The sequence below is a fragment of the Cyrtonyx montezumae genome, unplaced genomic scaffold (genome assembly GCF_038088225.1).
Source record: "Cyrtonyx montezumae isolate F1298 unplaced genomic scaffold, pur_monq_1.0 scaffold_10, whole genome shotgun sequence".
Classification (NCBI taxonomy): Eukaryota; Metazoa; Chordata; class Aves; order Galliformes; family Odontophoridae; genus Cyrtonyx; species Cyrtonyx montezumae.
The window spans coordinates 35,082,247-35,104,163 of NW_027071826.1; the positions used below are offsets into that span (position 1 = coordinate 35,082,247).

The following is a 21,917-nucleotide window of genomic DNA, read 5'->3' on the forward strand; positions in this document are numbered from 1 at the left end:
AAATGCTACAGGGCTGCTGCTTGTGCCAGATGGTTATGGCTGCAACACCAGGAGCACCAGCACCAGTGGAGCAAATGGTGGTGGGGCAGTGAGCAGGGCTGGCCTCACCAGGGCAGGAGCTCATCCATGGAGCGGTCTCGTGTTTCTGAGGGTTTTTTCCTCATGCTGATCTGTGAAAATAAGCATAGGCTGCCTTAAGAAGAGCTTAGTCAGCCCCACGGATCTGTGGGGAGCCTATTTAACTCCTGCTTTCTGTGTCAACAGCCACTTCCAGGCACAATGGAAACCTTTTTTAAGAGGCATTTTGGGAAGAAAGGGCTGCCAGGCTCTCGGCGTGCCAGTGTGGTGGCCGTGCCCACGGGCAAGGCCCGCCGCCGCTCCCAGGCTGGGTTGCCCTCCGCTTCGCTGGCCCAGCGCCGTCGTGGCTCGGGGGCCCCACCGCCAGCCCTGTCCTGTTTGCCCCTGCCTGGCCGCCATGGCCCCTGCCGCCGCCGCTCCAGCACCACACCGCCGTGCCTCAGCCCCCGCTTCGCCGTGCAGCAGCAGCGCAGGGGCTGCGCGCCAGCCATCGATGCCACACTGCTGGGGCCCTCTGTGCTGCTGGCCGGCCTCCTCCCTGCCGGGCAGGAGGGTGCCAGAGATGCCTCCAGCTCCTGGTCTGCAGAGGATGGCAGCAGCAGGGTGGATCGGGGCAGGTGGTGGGCTGAGGAGAGCTGGCTGGGCATGCTGCCTCAGCTGCGGCCGCTGCAGGCCAGGCTGCTGACACGGGGCCCTCGCTGCCTGCGCCGTGCCTCCTCCCATCGCCTGCCCACCGATGTCGGCTGCAGCCGGGCTCCCCATGGCCTGCCGGGCCGATACCGTCGCCTCAGCCAGCGCCGCCGCTCCAGTGATGTCCTCTGGCCTGGGCTGCTGGCCACCAGCCGCACACGGTGGCTGGCCCAGCAGTGCTCAGGGGCTGCCTTCCCCGAGTGCTTGGGACCAGAACCAGCCTGCTGCCCCGACGGCTGGAGCCCCAGGCTGCTGTATGTATGGAGATGCATAGGAGGCGATGCTGTGGGAAGGGAGGCTGGGCTGGGCAGGGAGGGATGGGCAGTGCTATGTGCACCAGGAAAGGCTGCTTCAGGCTCCACTGCATCTTGGAGATGCATCCTGGGGCTTTTGCAAGGGACCTGACAGCCCGGTGGGCTTTGACACACTGTTTTTCTTCCCTGAGCTAATAGCTGGCCCTCCCGTGTCTTCCAGGAAAGCTATTGCCAAGTCCAGCCTCCAGCACATGGTAGCCCAGCCAAACCCTGCACTAGCCATGAGGAGCGAGTCAGAGAGGCAGATACGCAGCACTGTGGACTGGAGCGTAAGTGGTGCTGTGCTTTGCTGGGTGTTGCATGGGGCAGGCTCCTGGCCAGGAAGCAGCATGCTCTTCCCAGGATGAGGCTTCCCAAGTGAATTTGGCTTTGACACATTTATGGCCTCCACCAACTGGTGCCGCTGTCTGTGCTGCTGGCAGCACCCCTTGATGCTGTGAGGAGAGGCACAGACAGTCTCTGAGAGGATGGCACAGCTGCTTCTCCTCCAACTCTTCTTCTTGCACTGGAGGTCTGCTGGTGGCTGAGGCTGAGCACTAGGACAAGCCCTCCACAGGCAAGGCTGGGCAGGCTGTAAGCTTCACCTTTAGGTCACAGAGCAGAAACTGGTTTTCATGTGGTGAACTTTCCCCAGATTCTCCTCTCAGAATATGGAAGCAGTGCTTTCAGTTCAGGACACTTTGCATCTGGGCTGGAGCTCTTTGCTGTGGGATCTGAACAAGGGTAGGATTGGTTTCCTAGGTCAGTCTAATTTCTAGAGGGTGGGCTGCAGCTCTGTGAGATTTCCTCTGTGCAGATGTCTCTGTTTTCTCAACGAGTCTTGATGACTTGCCAACACCCAGCTCCACTTCTCCCCTACCTCATCACGTTACTTGTCCCTGGCACAAAGCAGTTTAGGGATGGGATAATCATTTGAGGATGCTCAGAGGAGCATGTTGTCTTGTGTCTTTCAGGAGACAGCAGTCTACGGGGAGCACATCTGGTTTGAGACCAATGTCTCTGGAGATTTCTGCTATGTTGGGGAGCAGAACTGTATGGCCAAGCTGCTGGTAAGTCGCCTGGGGTCACCCGCATCCTCTTTGTGCTCCTCAACTGCAGACTGTGCTGCCACCCGGCGGAGAGACCACGAAGGTCCTGGTGCTGGGAGAAGTGAGGGGCTAGGGAGCTGACGAGGGGAAGAGGATGCATTCCTCCCGTATGCTGCAGCTCAATGTGCCCAGTGTCTGCCAGTACTGCCGTTCAGTTTGCAGCAGGAGCCCATTTCAGAGCTGCATGCAGCTGTAGGTCATTGCAGGGAGAGGTGTTGGCTTCCAACATGCTTAGCGGAAGAATCTGAATCCAGCTTCTCTGGAAAAAACTTTCAATAGAGGGGAAAAATGAGCAGTGGAGACCCAGGCCTACCATCTCCTATCCCTGCATGCTGTACTGGAGCCCCAACAGACCTTGCAGTGGGGTAGCTGCACTTCTCTCTCCCTGCTTGCAGACTCAGTCCTGCTCATGGTGCTGGATGAGCAGCACTGTTGCCACTGTGTTCCTGTCCCCTAGCCTCACGCTGCTACTGGGTGAGCTCTGGACAAGATTGTGGAGGTGCTTTCCAAACCAGGTCATGTGTTGTTCTCAGGCAGTGTCAGAAAGAGGCCAAGGACTACTTTGGCAGTGGGAGAGCACCTCCCTGTTGAGCTGCAGACCTGAGAGCATCTGCTCTAGGCACATGCTTAGATCCTGTTACTGGCAAGGTGTCCTGTATAGGACTGTTTTTTTTTGCATCCTGAAATATATGAAGGAAGCGTGAAGAGGGGTTGAGTTTCTAGCCTCCGTACCCTGCTGTTCACATGCATGTTTTTCCTCCCATTTTCTCATCCTCCAGCAAAAACCTCTGTCCAGGCGTAAGTGTGCAGCATGCAAGATCATAGTGCATACACCCTGCATAGAACAGCTGGAGAAAGTGAGTAAAAACTGTTAAGCCATCTCTGTGGCTTGCAAAGCTCTGACAGTCTGATATTGGCCAGCCCTTTCTCTGGGGTAGCATAGGAGGATTGGAAACTGCAGTGTGTTGCTGGAGAGAGGGGTCTTATGAGGAGACAATACCAAAAGGAGCGCTAATTACTCGACTGGGACTCCTGGCTGCATTTTGTTTAGTGACAGTGGTGGTGGGTTTTGCAGTCAAGCACTGAACATCTCCAGAAGTTCTGCTGTATTACAATAAACTCCAGTAGGTTTCCTCTTGGCGGTGATTATACTGGTTCCTGTCTTATATGTTCAATCTACAGATAAATTTCCGCTGCAAACCTTCCTTCAGGGAGTCAGGATCTCGGAACGTACGGGAGGTAAGATGTGAGCTTTGGGTGCTGCCCATGGCTGAGCCCTTGCCTTTTCAGTTTGGTGGCAAAGGGATCAGCTGCTGCCAGCACGCTGCCCATCAAAGTGCTGGCATTGTGTTTCCTCCTGTCTCCAGAGAGGAGGTGCAGTAAAGAATGTTTCCTTGCCAGGCAGCAGCACAGACTGGGTGTAAGAAGAGAGGAGATTGCAAGCAAAAGGCAGAGCATCTGCTGCTTTGCATGTTATATAGCTCCTGTACCTGCATGGGAGAGACACACAAACGGTGTTTCCTGAGAGGGGTAAAAAAACCTCCTTTGCTGATGTCCAAGCCAATAGTGGAGGCTGTGGCAGTTCCCCAAGTTTCCCACAGTTTTACCAAAGCAAGAACAGAACCTGTGCTGCCCCTGACCAGCTTGCCCTGGTTACCATGGGCGATCCGTACAGCAATGGGAAGCGCCCACAGTGGTGCTGTTGGACCTCTTCAGTCTGCAGTGGGTGTAAGTGGAGGCCTGGGACCTGTCTGCTAAGCAGCACTGGTGAAACACCTGCCAGCCTTCATGGCTCATCCTCCAGCCTGTGGAGCCATCCTATTTCTCCAATACTCCTCAAACTACCTAAGGGCCTTACATTTCTAATAGAAAAGCATTCATACAGAATTTTTGCTGTCTGGGTCAGTCCCCTACAGTACTCAGTGAGAGGATACAGTACTCAGAGAGAGACCTCAGTGTGAGGTATCCCTGCCTCCACCACCCTGCAAGCACCAGCCCTTACCCAAAGTGAGGCTGTAGGCAGGGAGAAGGTGTCCATGAGCAGATCAGCTCCTCTCCTTGCAACAGGTCAGCAGAGAAGAGCAGGGAGAATAGGGCATGGGGGCTTTGGGGCTGCTTCTTTCCTCGAAAAAAGAGCCAGGCTGCTTGTTAGGAGCAGGCATCTGGCTTGGCTGTAGTTACTTCCATCGTTTTGCTGTGTGCAGAAACTGTGTCTCACTGGGGACATTCAGACTTTGCGCTGCCACCTTTTTCACCTTTCACTTTTGTCGTCTGGTCAGAGATATTGAGAGATAGGGATGTGATTTATGGCCAGAGTAACTAAGTAAGTAGACTACTGCTTACCCACTCTGTTGTTTGCCTTTTATGATTCTGTCTTTAATTTCTGATGCTACCTTTCTGATTTGTTTCCTTGTTTGCATTTGTTTTAACTTCCTCTTCTGAGAGCACTGCACTTTGGTCTTGTGCCCCTAAGTTCTTCGGCATTGCCTTCTCAGAGGTTTGGTGCTGATGTGCATGAGCAGCAGGCTTGCTGCAGGAGCAGAGGTTCTGGCTGGCCTTTGTCTGTTCCTCTTGCCTGTTCTCATGTCCTTGTAGGTGCTGGGACTTTCACTTTTAAATTTCTTTCTTTTTTCCCTGTAGCCCATAGTTGTCCGGCATCACTGGGTGCATCGGAGGCGACAGGAAGGGAAATGCCGGCAGTGTGGCAAGGTGAGAGAGGACATCTTGGTGTGTTTTTTCTCAGCCTGGAGGGGAAATAAGCTCAAACAAGGGACAGTAGCAAGGCTGAGAAGTAGGAGAATTGCTGCATAACATGTTCCTGCTAGGCAGGAGTAGCCTGTGGCAAAGCAAAGACACTGTGGCCTGTTTCACACAGTGAAGCACTGCATAAGTGCTCCTCATACAAAGCTGTTCTCCCCTGGGCTCCATCAGTCCTAGTGGGCACTGTCTTCCTGACATACTATCCTTGGGCAATAAAGATGCTCCTGCAAAAAGCACAGCAACCTCCCTGGTGCTGTAGCACGGTGGTTGGGGCTATCTGACAGGGATCTAGGGGGCTCCAGCTGCAGGCACATTCTCTTTGTTTATATATCTCCCTTCGGTGGGAAAGTCTTCTTGGTAGAAAGCTGTAAGGGAATTCCCTAAGCCTCTTATCCTTCCCTCTGCAGGGTTTCCAGCAGAAGTTTGCTTTCCACAGTAAGGAGATTGTAGCCATCAGCTGTTCTTGGTGCAAGCAAGCGGTGAGCAAAGCCCCATTGAACATCTGCTCTAATGACCTCTGCTTTTTGCTGGGACCCCCCAGGCTTATCCTTCAAAGCCTGTCACTACAGCTCCTCTTACTGGGATAGCTGAGAGCTGCTATGGGAAGCTTTCTTCTCAGTGCCTCCTGGGGAAAGCCTTTCCATTATGAAACTCCTGCACCATTTCCTACAGCTCTCCTTTCACTGGCACAGGACAACTAGGAGGAGAAATGGAGTGGCTGAGTTTTCTCTCTGTCTCTCTGCTTCTCCAGTATCACAGCAAAGTGTCATGTTTCATGCTGCAACACATTGAAGAGCCCTGCTCACTAGGGGCTCACGCTGCTGTTGTTGTTCCTCCCACCTGGATTTTGCGGGTCCGACGGCCCCAGGTAAGGCACATCAGCTCTTGTGTATTTTCATGGCTCCTGCTTACCCAGCAGTTCCTCATACAGTGTTTGGGTTTCTTTCTTTGCAGAATCCAATGAAGTCCAGTAAGAAAAAGAAGAGGACATCATTCAAGCGAAAATCCAGCAAAAAGGGGGCTGAGGTAAGAGATAAGAGAGAGTGGAGGTGTCCTTGTGTTGGAAGGGTAGAGATGCTGGGCAGCGAGGAGCAGAACTAGGAAATTAGGGCACTTTTCAGGGTTTGCACTGAGGTGCAAGGTAGAAGAGAAGGGTGCTGGGGCAAAAAGGAGCCTTAGGAATGGTTGAAGATCTCAGAGGTTGTCACAAAGATGAGAAAGGCTGGGAGGTGAGTTATGTCTGCTGGCAGGGCACATCCTAGCTATTAAGATTATGGGGTGGTTGGGATATTCTCTTCCTGTCACTCCTGACCTACGTGATGTTAGGGCTCAGCTGGGGGTGGGAGTTTGTATTTCACCAGGTTTGTTAATGGACCTGCGGTGTCTCTTTCAGGAAGGGAGGTGGAAACCTTTTGTCATCAAGCCCATGCCAGCTCCTCTCATGAAGCCTTTGCTGGTGTTTGTGAACCCCAAGAGTGGTGGGAATCAGGTATGTTCTTGTCCTACTTCTCCTTGAGAAAGCAGCTCTTTGAGGGCCTTGCCATGTGGCTACTGAGAAATCAAAATGGTTTCGGTAATGTCTCAGCTGCAAAAGGGACAAGAAACCTTTGCTGTCAGTTTGCTACTCATGCTGCCCACTCAACTCAGCCTTAGCCTGAGTACCCCAGAACACTACTGTATTGGTGAAAGACCTGTCACCAGGCCTTCTTCCCTCACTCCACTGAGAACTGCCTGTTACCTGAAATCTTTCTTATCTCCCTAGGGAGCCAAGATCATCCAGTTCTTCATGTGGTATCTCAACCCACGGCAAGTTTTCGACCTCAGCCAGGGCGGTCCCAAGGAGGCGTGAGTACTGTTTGCTGTATTTCAGTTTACCCCTGCAGTAACACCTCTTCCTGTCTGCAGTCTCAGTGTCTGTGGCCTCTCCTCCTGACTCTCCTTGCTCCCCGCAGGCTGGAGCTGTACCGCAAGGTCCACAACCTACGGATCCTGGCATGTGGGGGAGATGGCACGGTGAGTCCCCCAGCCCCTTCACACTGATGCTTCTCACACACTGCATGTGTGTTGTGTCTGGTAGCACCAGGTACTGTGGGTCCCCGCATGCACAGCTCCTGGGTGGTCTGGTTGTGTGGAGCTTCTGCATTTGTGTCCCTTCTGGGGGAACAAAGTCTCCGCTATGGTTGCTGGTATCTCCTGCAGCACCCATTTTATTAAAGAACGTGAATAGCCTCAGCAGTGGCAAAAGAGAGCTGTCTCTGCCTCTCTGGTGGTGGCTAGTGCTCCTTGTCACCTTCACCTGCCTGCTGTTCCCTGACGTAACCAACTGTTTCTCTGTACCCTCTTGCTCGAGCAGGTGGGCTGGATACTCTCCATTCTAGACCAGCTGCGGCTCAACCCACCTCCTCCTGTTGCCATCCTGCCGTTGGGGACAGGCAATGACTTGGCCAGGACACTGAACTGGGGTGGGGTAAGTGACAGGCAGAAGAGCCAACCATGGCCCGAGGCAGACAGAGTGCTTCAACTGGTGCCAGACACATGGATGGGCATTTGCACCAGCTTTTCCTAAATGCAGACCAATAAATAAGTGCCATTCAGATATTACTGTTCTTCTGACATACTAATTATTCTGAATTAGATTATAATATATTAAAACATAAAAGCGATCATTTTTTCAGACTTTTGGGAGACTTCTAGAAGAAGATGCATTGTTTTTGAATTAAAAGTCCCATTTGGTTGTTGTGCTTTCAAGTATAATCTATCTTTTCCACATACTTTGCTCTGAGATGTTTGCCCACAGTCCACTGTCTCTTGAGGCATCCCTGGGAGGCAGGTAAAAGACTGACCGAGTTCTCTTCTTCACCAGGGTTACACAGACGAGCCTCTGTCCAAGATCTTGTCACACGTGGAAGATGGGAACATTGTGCAACTTGATCGCTGGAACCTCCATGTGGAAGCAAACCCTGAAGCAAACCCTGAGGAAAAGGATGAGACAGCTGCTGATAAGGTGGGACATCTCCTCTCTGCTTTTGTTCCCTGTTCCACTGCAGTGTCTGCTACAGTTATGCAGGGCAGCAAGTGGGCTGGGTGCTGCACTGCCATAAGCCCCAGTGATTCCTGTGCCTGGACACTGCCTGTCCCACCTTGAGGCCACTGAGATCAGAACAACAGAACAGAGCTGGCCCAGCACCTCAGCCTGGACACCTCCATGGTGTCCTGGAGGGACAGCTAGTCCACACTTACCCTCATGAGCACAGTGCGTGACTGTCTTGTCTTTGCCATGGCACATACTGGCAGCCTCATTCTGCCAACATGAGCACTTCCAGTCTTGTTCCTTCCATTTCAGCTTCCCTTGGATGTCTTTAATAACTACTTCAGCCTTGGTTTTGATGCGCGGGTGACACTGGAGTTTCATGAATCCCGAGGTATGTGGCAGCAGGGTGCAGCTCCAACACATCATAAAAGCTCCTCAGAAAAGTGGACAAGAGGACTGATACCAGAACAGAGGTGAAATCAGGGGGATGGGAGCAGTTGTTGAGGGGGAAGAGGAGTGTGTGCAAGGGCAGTAAGCTGGAAACTGTCCTGGTCAAGGCTGGCTGGAGAGCCATGTTTGGAGAGAACAGGCAAGGAAAATGTTTACATGTGCATGCCAATGACTTGGACTTTTTTCTCCTTTTCTTAGAGGCCAATCCAGAGAAGTTCAACAGTCGGTTTCGGAATAAAATGTTCTATGCTGGGGTGAGTGCAAGAGGATATCTAGGCATGCCTTCATAGATTCAGCTGAAGCATAGGCATGGCCTCAGCTTCTGTCCATTACCTCAGTTCACTCCTCTGAGTTACTGTGTCCTTTGCATACACCTAAGCTGAGCCCTGCCCCTGAAGCTGGAGAGGTGCTGGAGAGGGTCTGCAGCACTGGGAGCTGCAGCTCTGCTTGGCTGCAGACATTGCTGGTGATACAGCTTTCTCTCTGGCCTGCAGTACGGTTGCTCCCTTGATCTCCTGCCACTATTGTTCTCAGGCTTGTGGACAGTCAGCGAGGCAGGACCTCCCCAGAGCTGTGGGAAGGCAGGCTGGCCCTCCTGCAGGGGAAGGGGAAGCCTCTCTATAGAGTCCTCAGACTACTTTGGTCTTCTGTTTTTATAAGCCTTGAGCCTTTTGCATCTCCCTGGCTAATTATGCCTTCTAGAGTTTTGCATTTCAGTGTCTTATTTATTTGTCTGTCCCCACAGTATACCTTCCTACCCAAGTGCTGGGGTGTCTGGTATTTTAGCAGTACTAAAGGCCAAGTGTTGCTCTGCACCATCTCACATCTCTCCCACTTATCTTCCCTATCCTGTTATTTTTAAACAGAGTCACATCTTCTCTATTTTATGCTTGAAACAGAAATGCTCTCCTGTAACCCAAGTGTCTCAATGGAGAAAGCCCACCTTCCCTAAAGCCAGGACTTGGGGTGGCAAGGAATGCTTTGGTGTGTTACTGAAGCTGTGAGGTGCCCCAAGGATTTTGGTAGGCAAAATGACAAGAATGGATCAGGTTGTTTGAGGAGGATGAGAGGAGAGGGCTTCTGCCAGTCGACAGGGAGAGAGTTTACTCCTCTCCGCAGCTGGGGTTTGAAGGTAGATAGCAGGTTTTCTGGCTGACCATTTCAGTGGGCATCTGGGCACTAACTCTGTCTCTTGCCTTGGCAGACGGCTTTCTCCGACTTCCTCACAGGGAGCTCCAAAGATTTAGCGAAGCACGTCAAGTTGGTTGTGAGTGTGCAGCAGGGCTCTGGGCCAGGGAGGGGGGCAAACTGTATAGGGAGTGAGGAGCAGCCATTCTAAGCACACTAAGTGTCTTAGGACTGGGGGAGAGGGTGTGCTCCTTGAGGCATCAGGTTCCCCTATCTTGGAGGACAGTTGCCCTGAGAAGTGGAGGGGGAGGTTGTTTCATCCCAGATAGCTAGGTGGGCCAGACTCCTTCCTTATAGCAGACTAAGTGCCCCTGTGTTTGTCTCCAGTGTGATGGGACGGACCTGACCCCCAAGATCCAGGACCTGAAGCCCCAATGTTTGGTCTTCCTGAACATCCCCAGGTGAGCAGCCCCAGGATCTGCCCAAGTGCACTGGGCTACTGTCTGTCATCCAACAACTCTGTCCCCAGGTTTGAGGGTGCCTGTCCATGTATTGCTCACTGTCCTTTCACAGATACTGTGCAGGCACAATGCCTTGGGGCAACCCTGGAGAGCACCACGACTTCGAGCCGCAGCGCCATGATGATGGCTGCATTGAAGTCATTGGCTTCACCATGACATCCCTGGTGAGTTCGTTGGTGCTGGTGATAGCTAGCAACCAGGGCAACAACCAGTCTCATTGTTCATCAGTCAGCCCCACTGCTTCACAGTTCCTCTCATGTGCAGGCTTGTGTGACAGTATCTGCTCTCTCATATTTAGACATATTTTCGACAGGTCTCAGTTCACTTGCACCGTCTGACTGAAGTGGATGTTTTCCCCATCCGTCTCTCAGTCTGTGCTCTACTCTCACTCTGGACTCTTTTGCAGGCTGCTTTGCAGGTGGGTGGCCACGGGGAGAGGTTGTGCCAGTGCCGGCAGGTGGTTCTCACCACGTCGAAGGCCATCCCCATGCAGGTAGATGGGGAGCCCTGCAAGCTGGCAGCTTCCTGCATCCACATCTCCCTGCGCAACCAAGCCAACATGGTGCAGAAGACCAAGCGGCGCAACTCCATGCCTCTGCTCAATGAGTAGGTTCCTCAGATCAGTCTGTCATTTCCTCTCCGAAGCAGAAGGGGTGGATGGAGAAGGGGAAAGACTGATCTATCACTCCCAGGAGCATTTTAGTCCTCTCAAGGTAGAGCTGAGAAGGGCCCAGGCTGCAGAAGTGTGGCTAGAGCCCGATGCTGGAGAAGCTGCTGGTGGCAATCTCCCCACTCCACCCTGAGCTTTTGCCTGTATTGGAGGAGTAAGGTGCATAAGGAGAAAGTGGGTTGTCACCTTCTGATCCCTTCTCTTTTCTCTCCTCACGGCGTGCAGCCAGCAGCCAGTGCCTGAGCGGCTGCGAATCCGAGTGAGCCGAATCAGCATGCGTGACTACGAGGCACTGCACTATGACAAGGAAAAGCTGAAGGAAGCCTGTGAGTGACCTGAGCTGAGTAGCAGAGGAGTGGGAACTGCACTCCCTGAGTCCACCAGTGCCTGCAGCTGAGCTGTGTGAGGTGCTGGCAATCAGGCACAGTGTGCTCCCTGAATTGTATGTGTTTCCTGTCTTGTGCAGCTGTGCCGCTGGGGATCATCGTGGTTCCAGGGGACAGTGATCTGGAGTTGTGCCGGACCCAAATTGAGAGGCTGCAGGAGGTGAGGCTCTGTGTGGGAAGAGGTTGTGGTTGAGTGCTGAGCTTGGAGGGAATCAGAGGAAGGAATTCTAGGCCTCCTTGATCTGCCTGCACCAGCACTCCTGCTTCTGGTAGGAGCTCATGATTTGCTTTCACCACATGGTAGAGAAAGGTTCCTGAGCTGGATGGCATGTTTCTCCCTGCCGTCCAACAGCTTATTTCTTTCCATTGCTCTCCTGACCTTGTTCTCCAGGCCCCGAGTGTCACTGGTCCAGAGAGATTCTGTGGCAGAGGAAAAAGCCAGCACAGGTGCCTGCCTCCTTCTAGGTGTCTGGGGAGGCTTTTCCTCTGTCCATTTGTTTGCTGTACTGTGTGTTCCTTCAACTTCCTTTCAACCTTCTTCAGGCTCTGCCTTTCTCAGCACAACTCTGCTTCTCCCTTGGTGCGTGGATTAGGGCTGTTTTCCCCCTCCAATACTTTTTATTTGCAAGTAGTAACTTTTGTGCTCCTGCCAGTGTGCTAATGTGTGTCCCCAACCTGCACACAGGCTGCATAACCTTTGGTCCTGATGAACAATGCCTTTTGAGTCCACAGTGTGGCTCCTGGTGTTGTACTGCACAATCCATTTTTCTCCCAGTTTACAGGACCTTGCTCAGTCCACAGTGAGCTGGCACTTGCAGCCTAGGGCATCTCAGGTATGAGGCTAGGAGACTCCTAACATCAGAGGATACCACTTTCCCACATCATCAGCCTGGTAGCTCCCTCCAAAGCTGTGCTGGTGTTCCTTGGTCACCGAATGTTTTCCCTCTTCTCTCTTCTTGAGCTAAATCCTGTTTTCTGGTCCTGGATCAGGGCAGAGACTGTGGCCTGACAATGTATAAAGCTGCTTGCCATATCTGCAGTAGCGTGACAGTGTAAACCTGTGTGGGACCAAAGGAGGGATAGGGGGCTGCTCAGGCAAACACTGTAACAGCACACCTTGCCTTTCTGCAGGATTTCTCTCCACAGCCCTCTGCTTTGCAGCGCCTGCTCTTTCAGGTGTGTATGGCGTCTCACCATCCCTCAAGCCCATCTGTCATGTACGTCATGCTTGTCTTGTGGGCTCATCTTGTGGCACTCCTCCAGTGAGCTGGCATGTCCGCTCTGCTCTGTCCCGTAATGCTCTCCATCACTGTGTTCGAAGTTCCCATTTCTGTCTAAGCACCTGCAGCCCTCCAATCTGGAGGGGCCTCCCAGAGCAGGAGGGACACACTGGGAAGAGAACAGAAGGCCCAAGAGATGTTCTCTTCACTGTGTTCTCTTTTTCCTATGCAGGAAGGAGATGGAGCCAAACCGAAGACACTGTCATCCCAGAAACTGTCACCAAAGTGGTGCTTCCTGGACTGTGAGTATCATCCTCTGGGAGTGCTTTGTGCATGAATCTGGGGTATGACAGGACAGACCTTTACTGGCAAGCCAATGAGAGCCACATGGGACGTAGGACTCGGGGATGCTGGGATCCTTGCTGCCAAGTTCAGCATTTCTTTGCCCAGGCTGTTCCTCTGGCAGCTAACCACAAGTAGAGTGAGGAGCTTGCCAGGCAAGGGGTATCCACTGCTCTCCAGCCTCAGAGCCAAATGTGGCTCTGCAGTGTGCCCAGTCTCTTCAGGACTGGTGGGATTGCTCTTCTGTGGTGTGCAGGCAGGGGGCCCCCATGTTCTAGCAAGCTGGGAGCGAGCCATCCCCCCTTGTGTATCCTGGAGGTATGGGAACAGTTTCCCCAGTGTTTTCCAGCTGCTTCTTCCCATTCTGGAAACAGTTCCCTTTGCCTCCACTGACCTGGAGGTCAGAGCTCTCCCTGTATATGTGGAAGCTGGCTGAGATAAGTTACTGCCATTGACACTTCATCTCCCTGACCTGCAAGAGGAGTTTCTAACTCCAGACCTAGCATAGGCTGGGAGGAACAGACCTTTCTCTAGAGCTAGCAGTCACTGGTGATCGAGTAAAAGCTGTCTTGGATATAAGGCAAATGTTTCAGAGGTCCTGGCAGGTCACTTGGGAAAATTGTCCTTTCTTCTCATCTCAATGAAGATGTTGCTGTATTTCCCCGTGTTGGTTCTTCTCACCCTGCATGGGACATCAGGTACAGCCAGAGGCTGCAACACGGGCCTGGGAAGCTTCATACTAGGCTGAAAGGATGTTGCTTCTCCCTTGGGGGCTTCAGACCCTCCACGAGGGATTGCTGGGATCGCTGCTCCCAGGTGTCACTCCTAGGACTGCTTTCCCTCCTCCAGCCAGTCTCCCAGCAGCAGGTTCTGAGCTCAGGAAAATGTGTCAGGAAACGAGCCAGTGCCTCATTCAAGACAGCACAAGCTCATTAAAGTAGCTGAATTACAGGCCTTCATCAGCAACTCCATGACTGTAAATCTCCAGCCAGGACAGGATAGATGGAGCTCTTTCACTCCTCTAATCTGATCTGGGCAATTCCCACTCAGTTTGCAAAGAGAATTCCCCAGGCCACCAGGGGTCCCACTGCAGAATCACTCTGTCTGACTCTGTCCCTGTCTTGCAGCAACCACAGCAGATCGATTCTACAGGATAGATCGCGCGCAGGTGAGTGGGGGAAAAACAGCCTGAAATGTAAGTTCTGAGGTGGGGGAGATTCAGGGCCAGATACCACCCAGGAGGCGACTCAGACTGCTGGGAGTCTGGAAAATGGAGAACAGACACCTAATGCCTCTAGGCATCATCAGGGGTGCACTTTGGGCTGGGGCAGGAGTCCTGGGAGGGTCTGAAGTCTTGGGGACCTTGAAAATAGATGGGATTTGTGCCAGCCTGGGAAGAGGACTGAGGAAAGCAAGGCAGGAAAGGCATGCCTGACCATAGCCTCAGGCACTGGTGATCACAAGCTTCACAGGAGTGGACAGGGTGGGCGTGCAGCTTCCTTCCTTTCCCCATGTCTGACTCCTTGAGGCTCCACTTGGTGCCCCTTCCTCACAGCTTCAGTCAGCCGTAGCCTTGTGGGCAGAGGCTTCTCAGACAGAGTGGGATGCAAGGTGTGGGGCTTAAGGGGGATGGAAGATGGAGTTACACAGATGTAGGTCTTGCTTCCAAAGAGCCTAACTTGTGCATTCCAGGAGCACCTCAACTATGTGACAGAGATCTCTCAGGATGAGCTCTATGTGCTGGACCCAGAGCTGGTGATCACACAGACCATAGGCACCTCTCCTGCCATGCCTGATCTTGTTGATTCATCTGCCACACCTCCTGGACACCATTTTGCTTTCCCTTCCTCTTCCTCCTCTCCACCCTGCTCTCCTGCCCCCAGGTGAGTCTGCAAGTGGGAGGAAGTGGGGTGCTAGGCCTCAGGAAGAATGAGCAGCAATGAGAAATCCATGGTTGGCTTCACAGCTTTGGTCCCAAGGTTGGATTGTAGAGGGGATCCCAGGAATTGAATAAGAATCCACCACCAAATTAGACCAAGTGAGTGGGATGCTGTCTTGCCATCCCTGCTTCCTTGCTGGCTGTGCTGAAGGCAATGGAGCATCACAAAGTGATGGGCTACAAAGCTGTAGGACCAAGCTCCAGCACCAGTCTGTGGACATGGATCGGGCCAGGCTTAGGTGTGGGTTGGAGGCTGAGAGCAGCAGTGGAAATGGAAGCAGGGCTGGGTAAGAACCCAGCTCAGGGAAGAAGCAGATGGCATGGTTAGAAGGCAGCTAATCCTTTGGCCTGCTTCTCCTGCTGGCTGGAAGGGTGCCTCAGGTAGGCATCTCTGCAGCTGTCCCTCCACTTACCACATGCTACTTTCAGGCAATGTGCTGCCCAGGCTGGCAGGGTTAGTTACACCTTTTCTTCTTCTCTTCCAGCGCCGAGGCTGAGCTCTGCCTCCTGCACAAAGGTGAGTTCGTCTGTCCTCACTGCAGACGCCAAGCAGGGCCCTCAATCTGTCCTGCCTCCTCTCAGATTGAACTATTTTGGGTTTCTGCCATTGCATTCTGGCCCGTCCTTTCTCTGAAGTGCAGCCAGGAGCCCTGCAGCTAATGTGCTAGGTGGGGGTGGGTGACCCCAGAGGCAGGCAGCAAAGACCTGACGATGATTTGTGGAGTGGTATGGCCAGGTGCTCCCCTGGCTCTGCCGAGCTGCATGGGGAGGGCAGGAAATGGCATGGCAGAGGGGTTAATCCCCCACCTGCAGAGCTGTGTGCTGTTGGCTGGGTTGGGGGCTGTTTCTGCCAGGCCGCAGCAGGAGCTCAGGAGGTGGGAGCACAAGGTCAGGGGCCTCGCTGAACTGAGCAAATGGAAAGAGTTTCCTGGAGCTTGAACTGAGCTCAGAGCCTGGACGTGTGAGTGACTCACTGGTGAAAGGCGTCTTGGCTGCTGGCTGACACCCAGATCTGCTCCCTGCTTCCATAGCAAGTCATCCTGCCTATGGGCAGAGCCCCTTGCTTCCCTCCACACATCTCCCTGGGGCCAAGCTCTGGCTGCACCCCCAGGTACACGGGTATCTCTCTTCTTCCCTCACATACCCAATGGTGCAGGAGTCATGTAAAATCAATCTAGCTGCTGTTCACCCTGAGAACAAGGGGCTGACACCTGGAGGAACTCAGCTGACAGCTTTGGGTCTCTGGTGTCCGACTCTTGGTTCCCCAGGTAGATAAATAGCATCACAGATGGAGTTCTCTGATCCCAACCCATCTCTCTTTGCAGATGACCTGATAGAAGCTGCCAAGAGCGGCAACTTCAGCAAGGTAGGCACTTTGGCTTTGTGCTTTGACATGCCACCAGGGATGGCTTTGAACACAACTGCCCTTCGGTGGCTTCTGGTGAGGGTTCTCCTCCATGCAGTGCCCAACCAGGAGCAGTGGGTGAAAGCCAGGCAGGCTCCTGGCAAGGAGCCTTGGGCCTCAAAGCTTCTCTCCAGAAACAACCTGCTGGGCACCCCAGGGATGCGGTGCCAGGGCTAGGGGGTGGAGAGTGGAACCTCATCCGAATCTCTTTGGCAATCCCATAGTTCCAAGAGCTGCACCGGGCTGGAAGAGACCTGATGGTGAGAGATTCCTCGGGCCGAACTGTCCTCCACCACGCTGTCATATCAGGGAGCAAGGACATCGTCAAATACATAATTGAGAATGGTGAGATGGGCTGGTTTGCTGCAGCCAGAATGCCACCCTGAGCAAAGCAGGCTGGCAGCCAACAACACCCAGCCCTCTGTTTAGAAGGAGTGCCTCTGGGCATGGAGTGCCATCCCCTAGGATTTGCTACATCCTCCCACTGTGGCACGGGCTTTCCTTAGCATCTGTCTGCCAGTGCTGAGTACCATGGGCTGTTATCTCATCCATGCTGTGACCAGCACATCTCTGGGAAACATCTCCCAGTGTCATGCTTCTGCTTTCAGGGGAGCTGACCTGTTGTTTTTGGCAACTTCCACTGAAATGCAAACTGGTTTATTTTTATTTGGATGCTTCTCTGTAATGAATCCACAAGCAACTCTTCTTCCCTAATCTCAGCTGGGATCAGATGCTGTTGCTGGCCTGAGTGTTTTGGAGCCAGGCCCTTTGTAGGAAGTACAGATAGCAGCCCCTACAGCAGGGTGCAGACTTGGTTGGTAGGCCCACCTCTCACTTGCCCCGCACTCTTTCTCTCCGCAGCCCCTTCAGAAATCCTTGATGCCACAGAGGAAGAGAAGTAAGTTGTTGCCTGACATTTTTTTACCTGTTGGCCATGGTTTCCAGTCCCCAGGCAGCACCCCTTGGGCTGACCATGGGACAAGCACCTTCTGCAGCACTTGTCCCCTCTCGGCACGTTTAGGGGGCACACCTCACATCTGCTTCTTTCTTCCCCATAGCGGTGAAACCAGCTTGCACCAGGCTGCAGCCCTACGCCACCGCACTATCTGCCACTACATCGTGGAGGCTGGGGCATCGCTCATGAAGACTGACCTGCAGGTGCTGGAGGGCTGGGAGGGGGCCTGTGGTGGGGCTGTCTGAAGAGCAGCTCAAGGGCCGCAGTTTTTGCCAGCGTGCAGCCTGTACATGGGGAAGAGAGCAGCTGCTCAGCCTGCTCCCAGCAGCAGAGGGGTTAAATCCTCCCCCCCTTTCACTTCTCTCTGTGTTGTTTTATTAAATTAGGAGCGAGGCGCTGGAATGTCTCATCCCTGTCTCCCCCTTCCCACCCTGTGGGGTCACAGCGAGGACAGTCTCGCTGCCGAGCTCCCTCCCGGCCGCAGGGCTCCCCCTGCAGAGCCAGGATGGAGCACTGGGGCTCCTTGGGTGAAGCAGAGAGTGTCAGCAGGCAGGCGAGGAGCTCCAGTTCACATACCACATTAATTGAGATGTGTCCTGGTGCCAGGAGCTGCTGCCAGCCCCTGCAGAGCAGATGCATGACGGGGACTGAAGCTGTGTTTTGGTCCGCGAGGTTCCTGGGGTTGGCATTGCAGCAGGAGGACGTGGTCATCTGGCAGAGGAGGTGTAGGTACAGGTCGAGAGGGTGCAGTCTGGATCTGGGACAAGGACCCCAATCAGGTGTGTGGTCTTGCAGGGGGCTATTGAAGCTTAGGGGCTGCCTCAGACAGTGAGCAGCCCGTTGCCAGCTGCCGGGGAGATGCTGTATACACAATCTCTGGCACCTGATCACTCCTTCTTGTTCACATGGTGGCCAGGCAGGACACCTGGCAGGCAGCCATGGGACAAGGTGATGCCCAGTGAGGGGACAGAGTGAAGAGAGGGCAGTCGGGTAGCACGGCTCTTCTCTGACCTTTGGGAAGGGCTGTGGGATGCTCTGTGTGATGAACAGCCTCAACCTGCCAGCACAGAAAGAAGCCTAGCTCAGGAATGACAGCCTGCCCCAGGGAGCAGGGCTTGCACGTGCCTGTGTGAGTGCATGCCTGGCTTTGTAGCAATCATCTGGGGACCCACCTGCTCGTGGCGCTGACCTCGTTTAGCCGCCAGGTTACAGCCTGTCTGCACAGGCAAGAACCAGCCTCCATAGAAACTCTGCTGCAGGACCTTTGGCAGACCTAGATGCAGCACAGCTGGGGACAGCCTGGTCCTGCACTCACAACCCTGAGGGAGGTTGGCCCTTATCAGGTAGCACACTTCAGCCCGTCTGTGCAGAGGGGCCCTGGCAGCTCCAGTTTCAGGCTGCGGATCTGGGCAGGAGATGGTGCTGCACCAAGGCTTCTGTAGGGGGATGAGGAAGAAACTCTATTCCTCCCCTTTTTTTTTTACCCCTTTGTTCAGTGCCTGCTTGGATTCAGCAGAGGCCCCCGAGGAGAGCCAAGCAGTGAGGCACATGGCAGCCTCCAGCCCCCTGCATGCTCAGCTCTTCGTGGCATGCCCTGGTGTGTGCGTGCACGATAGGTTTCTTGGTGGCTGCATGCCTGGCAGCAAGCACAGGGGTGTCCCAGTGTGCAAATGTGCAAGAGAAAAGTGTGCCTGTGGGTGCCCCCCTTGCAGTCCCACTCTAGTGCATCTTTGCAGTGGGATGTGCTCAAGCTTTTGTCCGCAGCCATACCCACACACAGTGGAGGCTCCTAGTGCCCAACCATTGTTCACACTGAAGAAATCTGTCTGTGGGTTGTTATGGGGGCCTCTGCTCCCCACTCAGTCACCGTGGTCCTGCTGTGCTCCGCGAGATGAGCTGGGCAGCAGCGCTTCCCTTCGGGGGCCGCTTTTCAATGGCAGCGGCAGAGTGCCAGGTTTCCGTGGCTTTTCTCAGCAGAGGGTTTGTTTGGCACTGTGGAGCCCAGGCATTAATGAGAAGGAGCGAGGGGCAGGCAGAAGGAGGGGGGAGAGGAGACGTAGCGGCGAGCTGTTAACAGATTTGCTTTTTATGGAGTGCGGGAGTTCATTAGTGGACACAGTCCAGATGGCTGCAATAAGCTGGTGAAATGCGATCCTCCTGCGGGAGCGGGAGCGCTGGTGAGGCTGCGAGAGGGAAGGGGGGTTGGTATTCCCGGGCATTCCCCAGACATACCCCTCATTCCTCGCCCTCTCCCTCCTGCCTCGGCAGCACCGGGGAAGAGCGGGTCATGGGGAGCAGCCTTTGTCTCCTCCAGCGCTCGGCGCGCTGATGTGTTGCCTTCCCTCTGCAGGGAGACACCCCTAAGCACAGGGCTGAGAAAGCCAACGACCCTGACCTGGCTGCCTACCTCGAGAACCGACAGCACTACCAGATGATCCAGCGGGAGGACCAGGAGACAGCTGTGTAGCGCTCAGCGTGCCTTAGCCCAACCAGCTTGGGCAGGATGAGAAGAGGATGGCACCTGGCAGAGCTGTGAGTCTGGCCCAGCCCTCTCTAAACTTCAGCCCAGTCCCTGAAGGAGTTTGAGACAGCAGGGCTGTGCCACAAGCTGGGCTTGTTTATGAGGACAGTGGGTATTTGGGACTTGAAGCCCTGCTCTTTGTGTGTTCCCCTTTGCCCCTCATCCACCACGTTCCCCGCGCTGGATGGGCTTCATCCCAGAGCCCCGCTGGGGCAGGCAGGGATGGAGGAATCCATCGCCCTCGCTCAAGGGAGCAGTGAAAGTGCCCCCAGCAAGTTCTTACCTATGATTCATGAAGGACACCACTGCTCACCCCTCTGCCTGCCAGCAGTGCCACTCCATTAGGCACTTCACCTTATCCACAAGAAGCACCGTGACATACTGCCTCTGAGTCCTGTTCTCCTGTTGGCCTGGCACTGCCCTTGGTCTTTGTGGCTGGAGACAAGTCCCCTGTATTAGGGAACGTGCTCCCACCCCTTCCTCAGAGTATCTGGAATTGGCATGGCTGGATGCGGGGCAGCTGCTGCCCTCCTGGCTGCCTTCAGTGCTGGCTCTGTGCTGCCCTTGGGGATCTCCCTGTGCTCCCAACCTGTGTGACCACTGCATGTGGCTTCTGCCATCCCCACAAATCAGACTCAGGGTTTTGCAGGGAAACCTGGTCTCCCAGCCCAGGCACAAGCTCCCTAGGCAGGCCACCAACAGGCTGCCAGCACACCTCCACAGGTTTTAGCAGAAAGAGGGATTTGGATGCACAGGAGGTGTCAGGATCTCCAACCCTGAGTCATGCATGTGACAGGATGGCATTTGGGGCACCACCTGCCATGGGACACGTGGCACTGTCTGCCCTGCAGAGACTGTGAGTGCTTGAGCGCACACTTTTGCAGAGCAGCAGTCCTTGACTGCAGGGTGCTGGCAAAGGAGGAGTGCAGACGACCATTGGCATCGGTGCGTTCAAGCAGGAGGTGTGTGCAAAGCAGGTCTGGGTTGCAGCTCGCAGGTGGGGTCCCAGGAGAGGAGGCCGGGGCATCCCCAGTGTGGCTGTGCTGGGCAACACTGCTCACATCCCCCTGCAACACAAATACTGAAGAAAAAAACGTATCGCGACACCACAAAGAACCACAATGCTGATCAGGCCTTAGCGTGGGGCAGAGTTACCTTTGAGGCTGTGGGGCAGCTGGACCAGAGCAGCACACGGGGCTGGTGCTGGGGTTTGGTGGTTAACATCCTTGCTGTCCCGATGGCGATGCCCCAGCAGCACCATTAGTTCCCATCAGTGCTGCTCGCTTGCAGACAAATGCTGCCATCTTCTCAAAGGTGCAAACTGCTGCCCAGCCAGGGGCCCAGCTCCCCCTTCTCCCCCTTCCTCCCAGTTTGTATGTCCCCGTTTTTGTACAGGTAGTTCAGAGACACACTGTCCCCCTCCCTGCCGGGCCCCACACGTTAGCCGAGTTGCTGTGCAATTCTGAGCCTGGCTGCTGTGTAGGCAGAGGCGGAGGGGTGTCGGTAGCCCTGCCCACGTGGGGCAGGGGTTCTGTGCAATACCCGGTTCGGTGTTCCCAGGCGCTCTGGTAGGACTGTATTTTTGTAACTCTGTGGGTGCCGGCTCTAGCAGGCCCAGGGCCTGGCGTGAGCCCCCGCTCCCATCGCTTTTTGACTTTTGACTGTTTGGATGTTGTTGTTTCTTGCCATTGAAATTAAAAAAAAAGAAAAAGAAAGAAAAAAGGATGTTTTAATTCCTCCTGCTGCGGTGGGTGTGGGGTGGGCCAGGCCTGGCCCCAAGCTCGGGGTCAGCGCGGTGTGGGATCAGCCGCAGCACCAGGGCTGCTCCCCGCTTCCAAGAGCCAAGGATGAGGAAGGCTGCTGCCTGCTGGGTTACCTGCACCAGCACCATCCCTCCTGCAGAGCCTCCCTCACAGAGGGCAGGTAGCCGGTAATCGCTGTGCATTTGCAGCGTTTGTCACACTCGCTCTCCCTCTTTTCCCTCCTTCCTTCTGCGTGAGGCCCCTTCCTGCGAACACAGCCTCCCGCTGCCGGTTGGGGCCGCAGGAGCCATTTCCCAGTGCGCGCATCCCCCGGCTGCATGCTGCCTTCGCGATCCCCGGCGCTGAAGCAGCCCCAGCGGCCTTCCGTCCGGGGAAGGGGCACAAAATGGCTCTGCTGCCCACCTCGGCCCCTTCTGCTGGCCGCCGTGGGCTTGAGGAGGGCCTGGCGTCAGCCCTGCTCTCCCGCGGGGTGAGGCGGTGGTCCACGAGGGCAGAGTGGAAGGAGGCACCGACGGGGCTGTGCCCACGGACCGCAGAGCCTGCTCTCGGAGCCCTGGACCGCTGTGCAGGGCTCGGATGCGGGGACAGAGGGACACGGGGACGCCACGCGCAGGGGGCTCGAGCCCACGGCAGCGGAGCGGAGCGGAGCCGAGCGG

The 21,917-nt window shown here is 54.7% G+C and overlaps 1 protein-coding gene across 3 annotated transcripts in view; it reads left to right on the forward strand.

Annotated features, from left to right (window-relative positions):
- Positions 1–20,648, forward strand: part of DGKZ (diacylglycerol kinase zeta) — a 36,915-nt gene extending 16,267 nt beyond the window's left edge. Inside the window, exons 1-32 of one of the 3 annotated variants that reach the window (XM_065754830.1) lie at positions 215–1,022; positions 1,243–1,351; positions 2,036–2,131; positions 2,950–3,027; positions 3,353–3,409; positions 4,811–4,879; positions 5,338–5,409; positions 5,682–5,798; positions 5,885–5,956; positions 6,324–6,419; positions 6,693–6,775; positions 6,883–6,943; positions 7,284–7,397; positions 7,794–7,934; positions 8,274–8,352; positions 8,610–8,665; positions 9,616–9,678; positions 9,927–10,000; positions 10,113–10,224; positions 10,467–10,666; positions 10,956–11,056; positions 11,197–11,276; positions 12,248–12,292; positions 12,569–12,638; positions 13,806–13,846; positions 14,371–14,561; positions 15,103–15,134; positions 15,943–15,983; positions 16,247–16,367; positions 16,884–16,920; positions 17,081–17,180; positions 19,328–20,648. In XM_065754830.1, the coding sequence (XP_065610902.1) occupies positions 280–1,022; positions 1,243–1,351; positions 2,036–2,131; positions 2,950–3,027; positions 3,353–3,409; positions 4,811–4,879; positions 5,338–5,409; positions 5,682–5,798; positions 5,885–5,956; positions 6,324–6,419; positions 6,693–6,775; positions 6,883–6,943; positions 7,284–7,397; positions 7,794–7,934; positions 8,274–8,352; positions 8,610–8,665; positions 9,616–9,678; positions 9,927–10,000; positions 10,113–10,224; positions 10,467–10,666; positions 10,956–11,056; positions 11,197–11,276; positions 12,248–12,292; positions 12,569–12,638; positions 13,806–13,846; positions 14,371–14,561; positions 15,103–15,134; positions 15,943–15,983; positions 16,247–16,367; positions 16,884–16,920; positions 17,081–17,180; positions 19,328–19,444 (3,468 nt within the window). In that variant the 5' untranslated portion in view covers positions 215–279 and the 3' untranslated portion in view covers positions 19,445–20,648. Of the gene's footprint in view, positions 1–214; positions 1,023–1,242; positions 1,352–2,035; positions 2,132–2,949; positions 3,028–3,352; positions 3,410–4,810; positions 4,880–5,337; positions 5,410–5,681; positions 5,799–5,884; positions 5,957–6,323; positions 6,420–6,692; positions 6,776–6,882; positions 6,944–7,283; positions 7,398–7,793; positions 7,935–8,273; positions 8,353–8,609; positions 8,666–9,615; positions 9,679–9,926; positions 10,001–10,112; positions 10,225–10,466; positions 10,667–10,955; positions 11,057–11,196; positions 11,277–12,247; positions 12,293–12,568; positions 12,639–13,805; positions 13,847–14,370; positions 14,562–15,102; positions 15,135–15,942; positions 15,984–16,246; positions 16,368–16,883; positions 16,921–17,080; positions 17,181–19,327 lie in introns of those variants that run through there. The other 2 variants (XM_065754831.1, XM_065754832.1) reach the window with 2 other exon arrangements.
- The last annotated feature ends 1,269 nt before the right edge of the window (positions 20,649–21,917 follow it).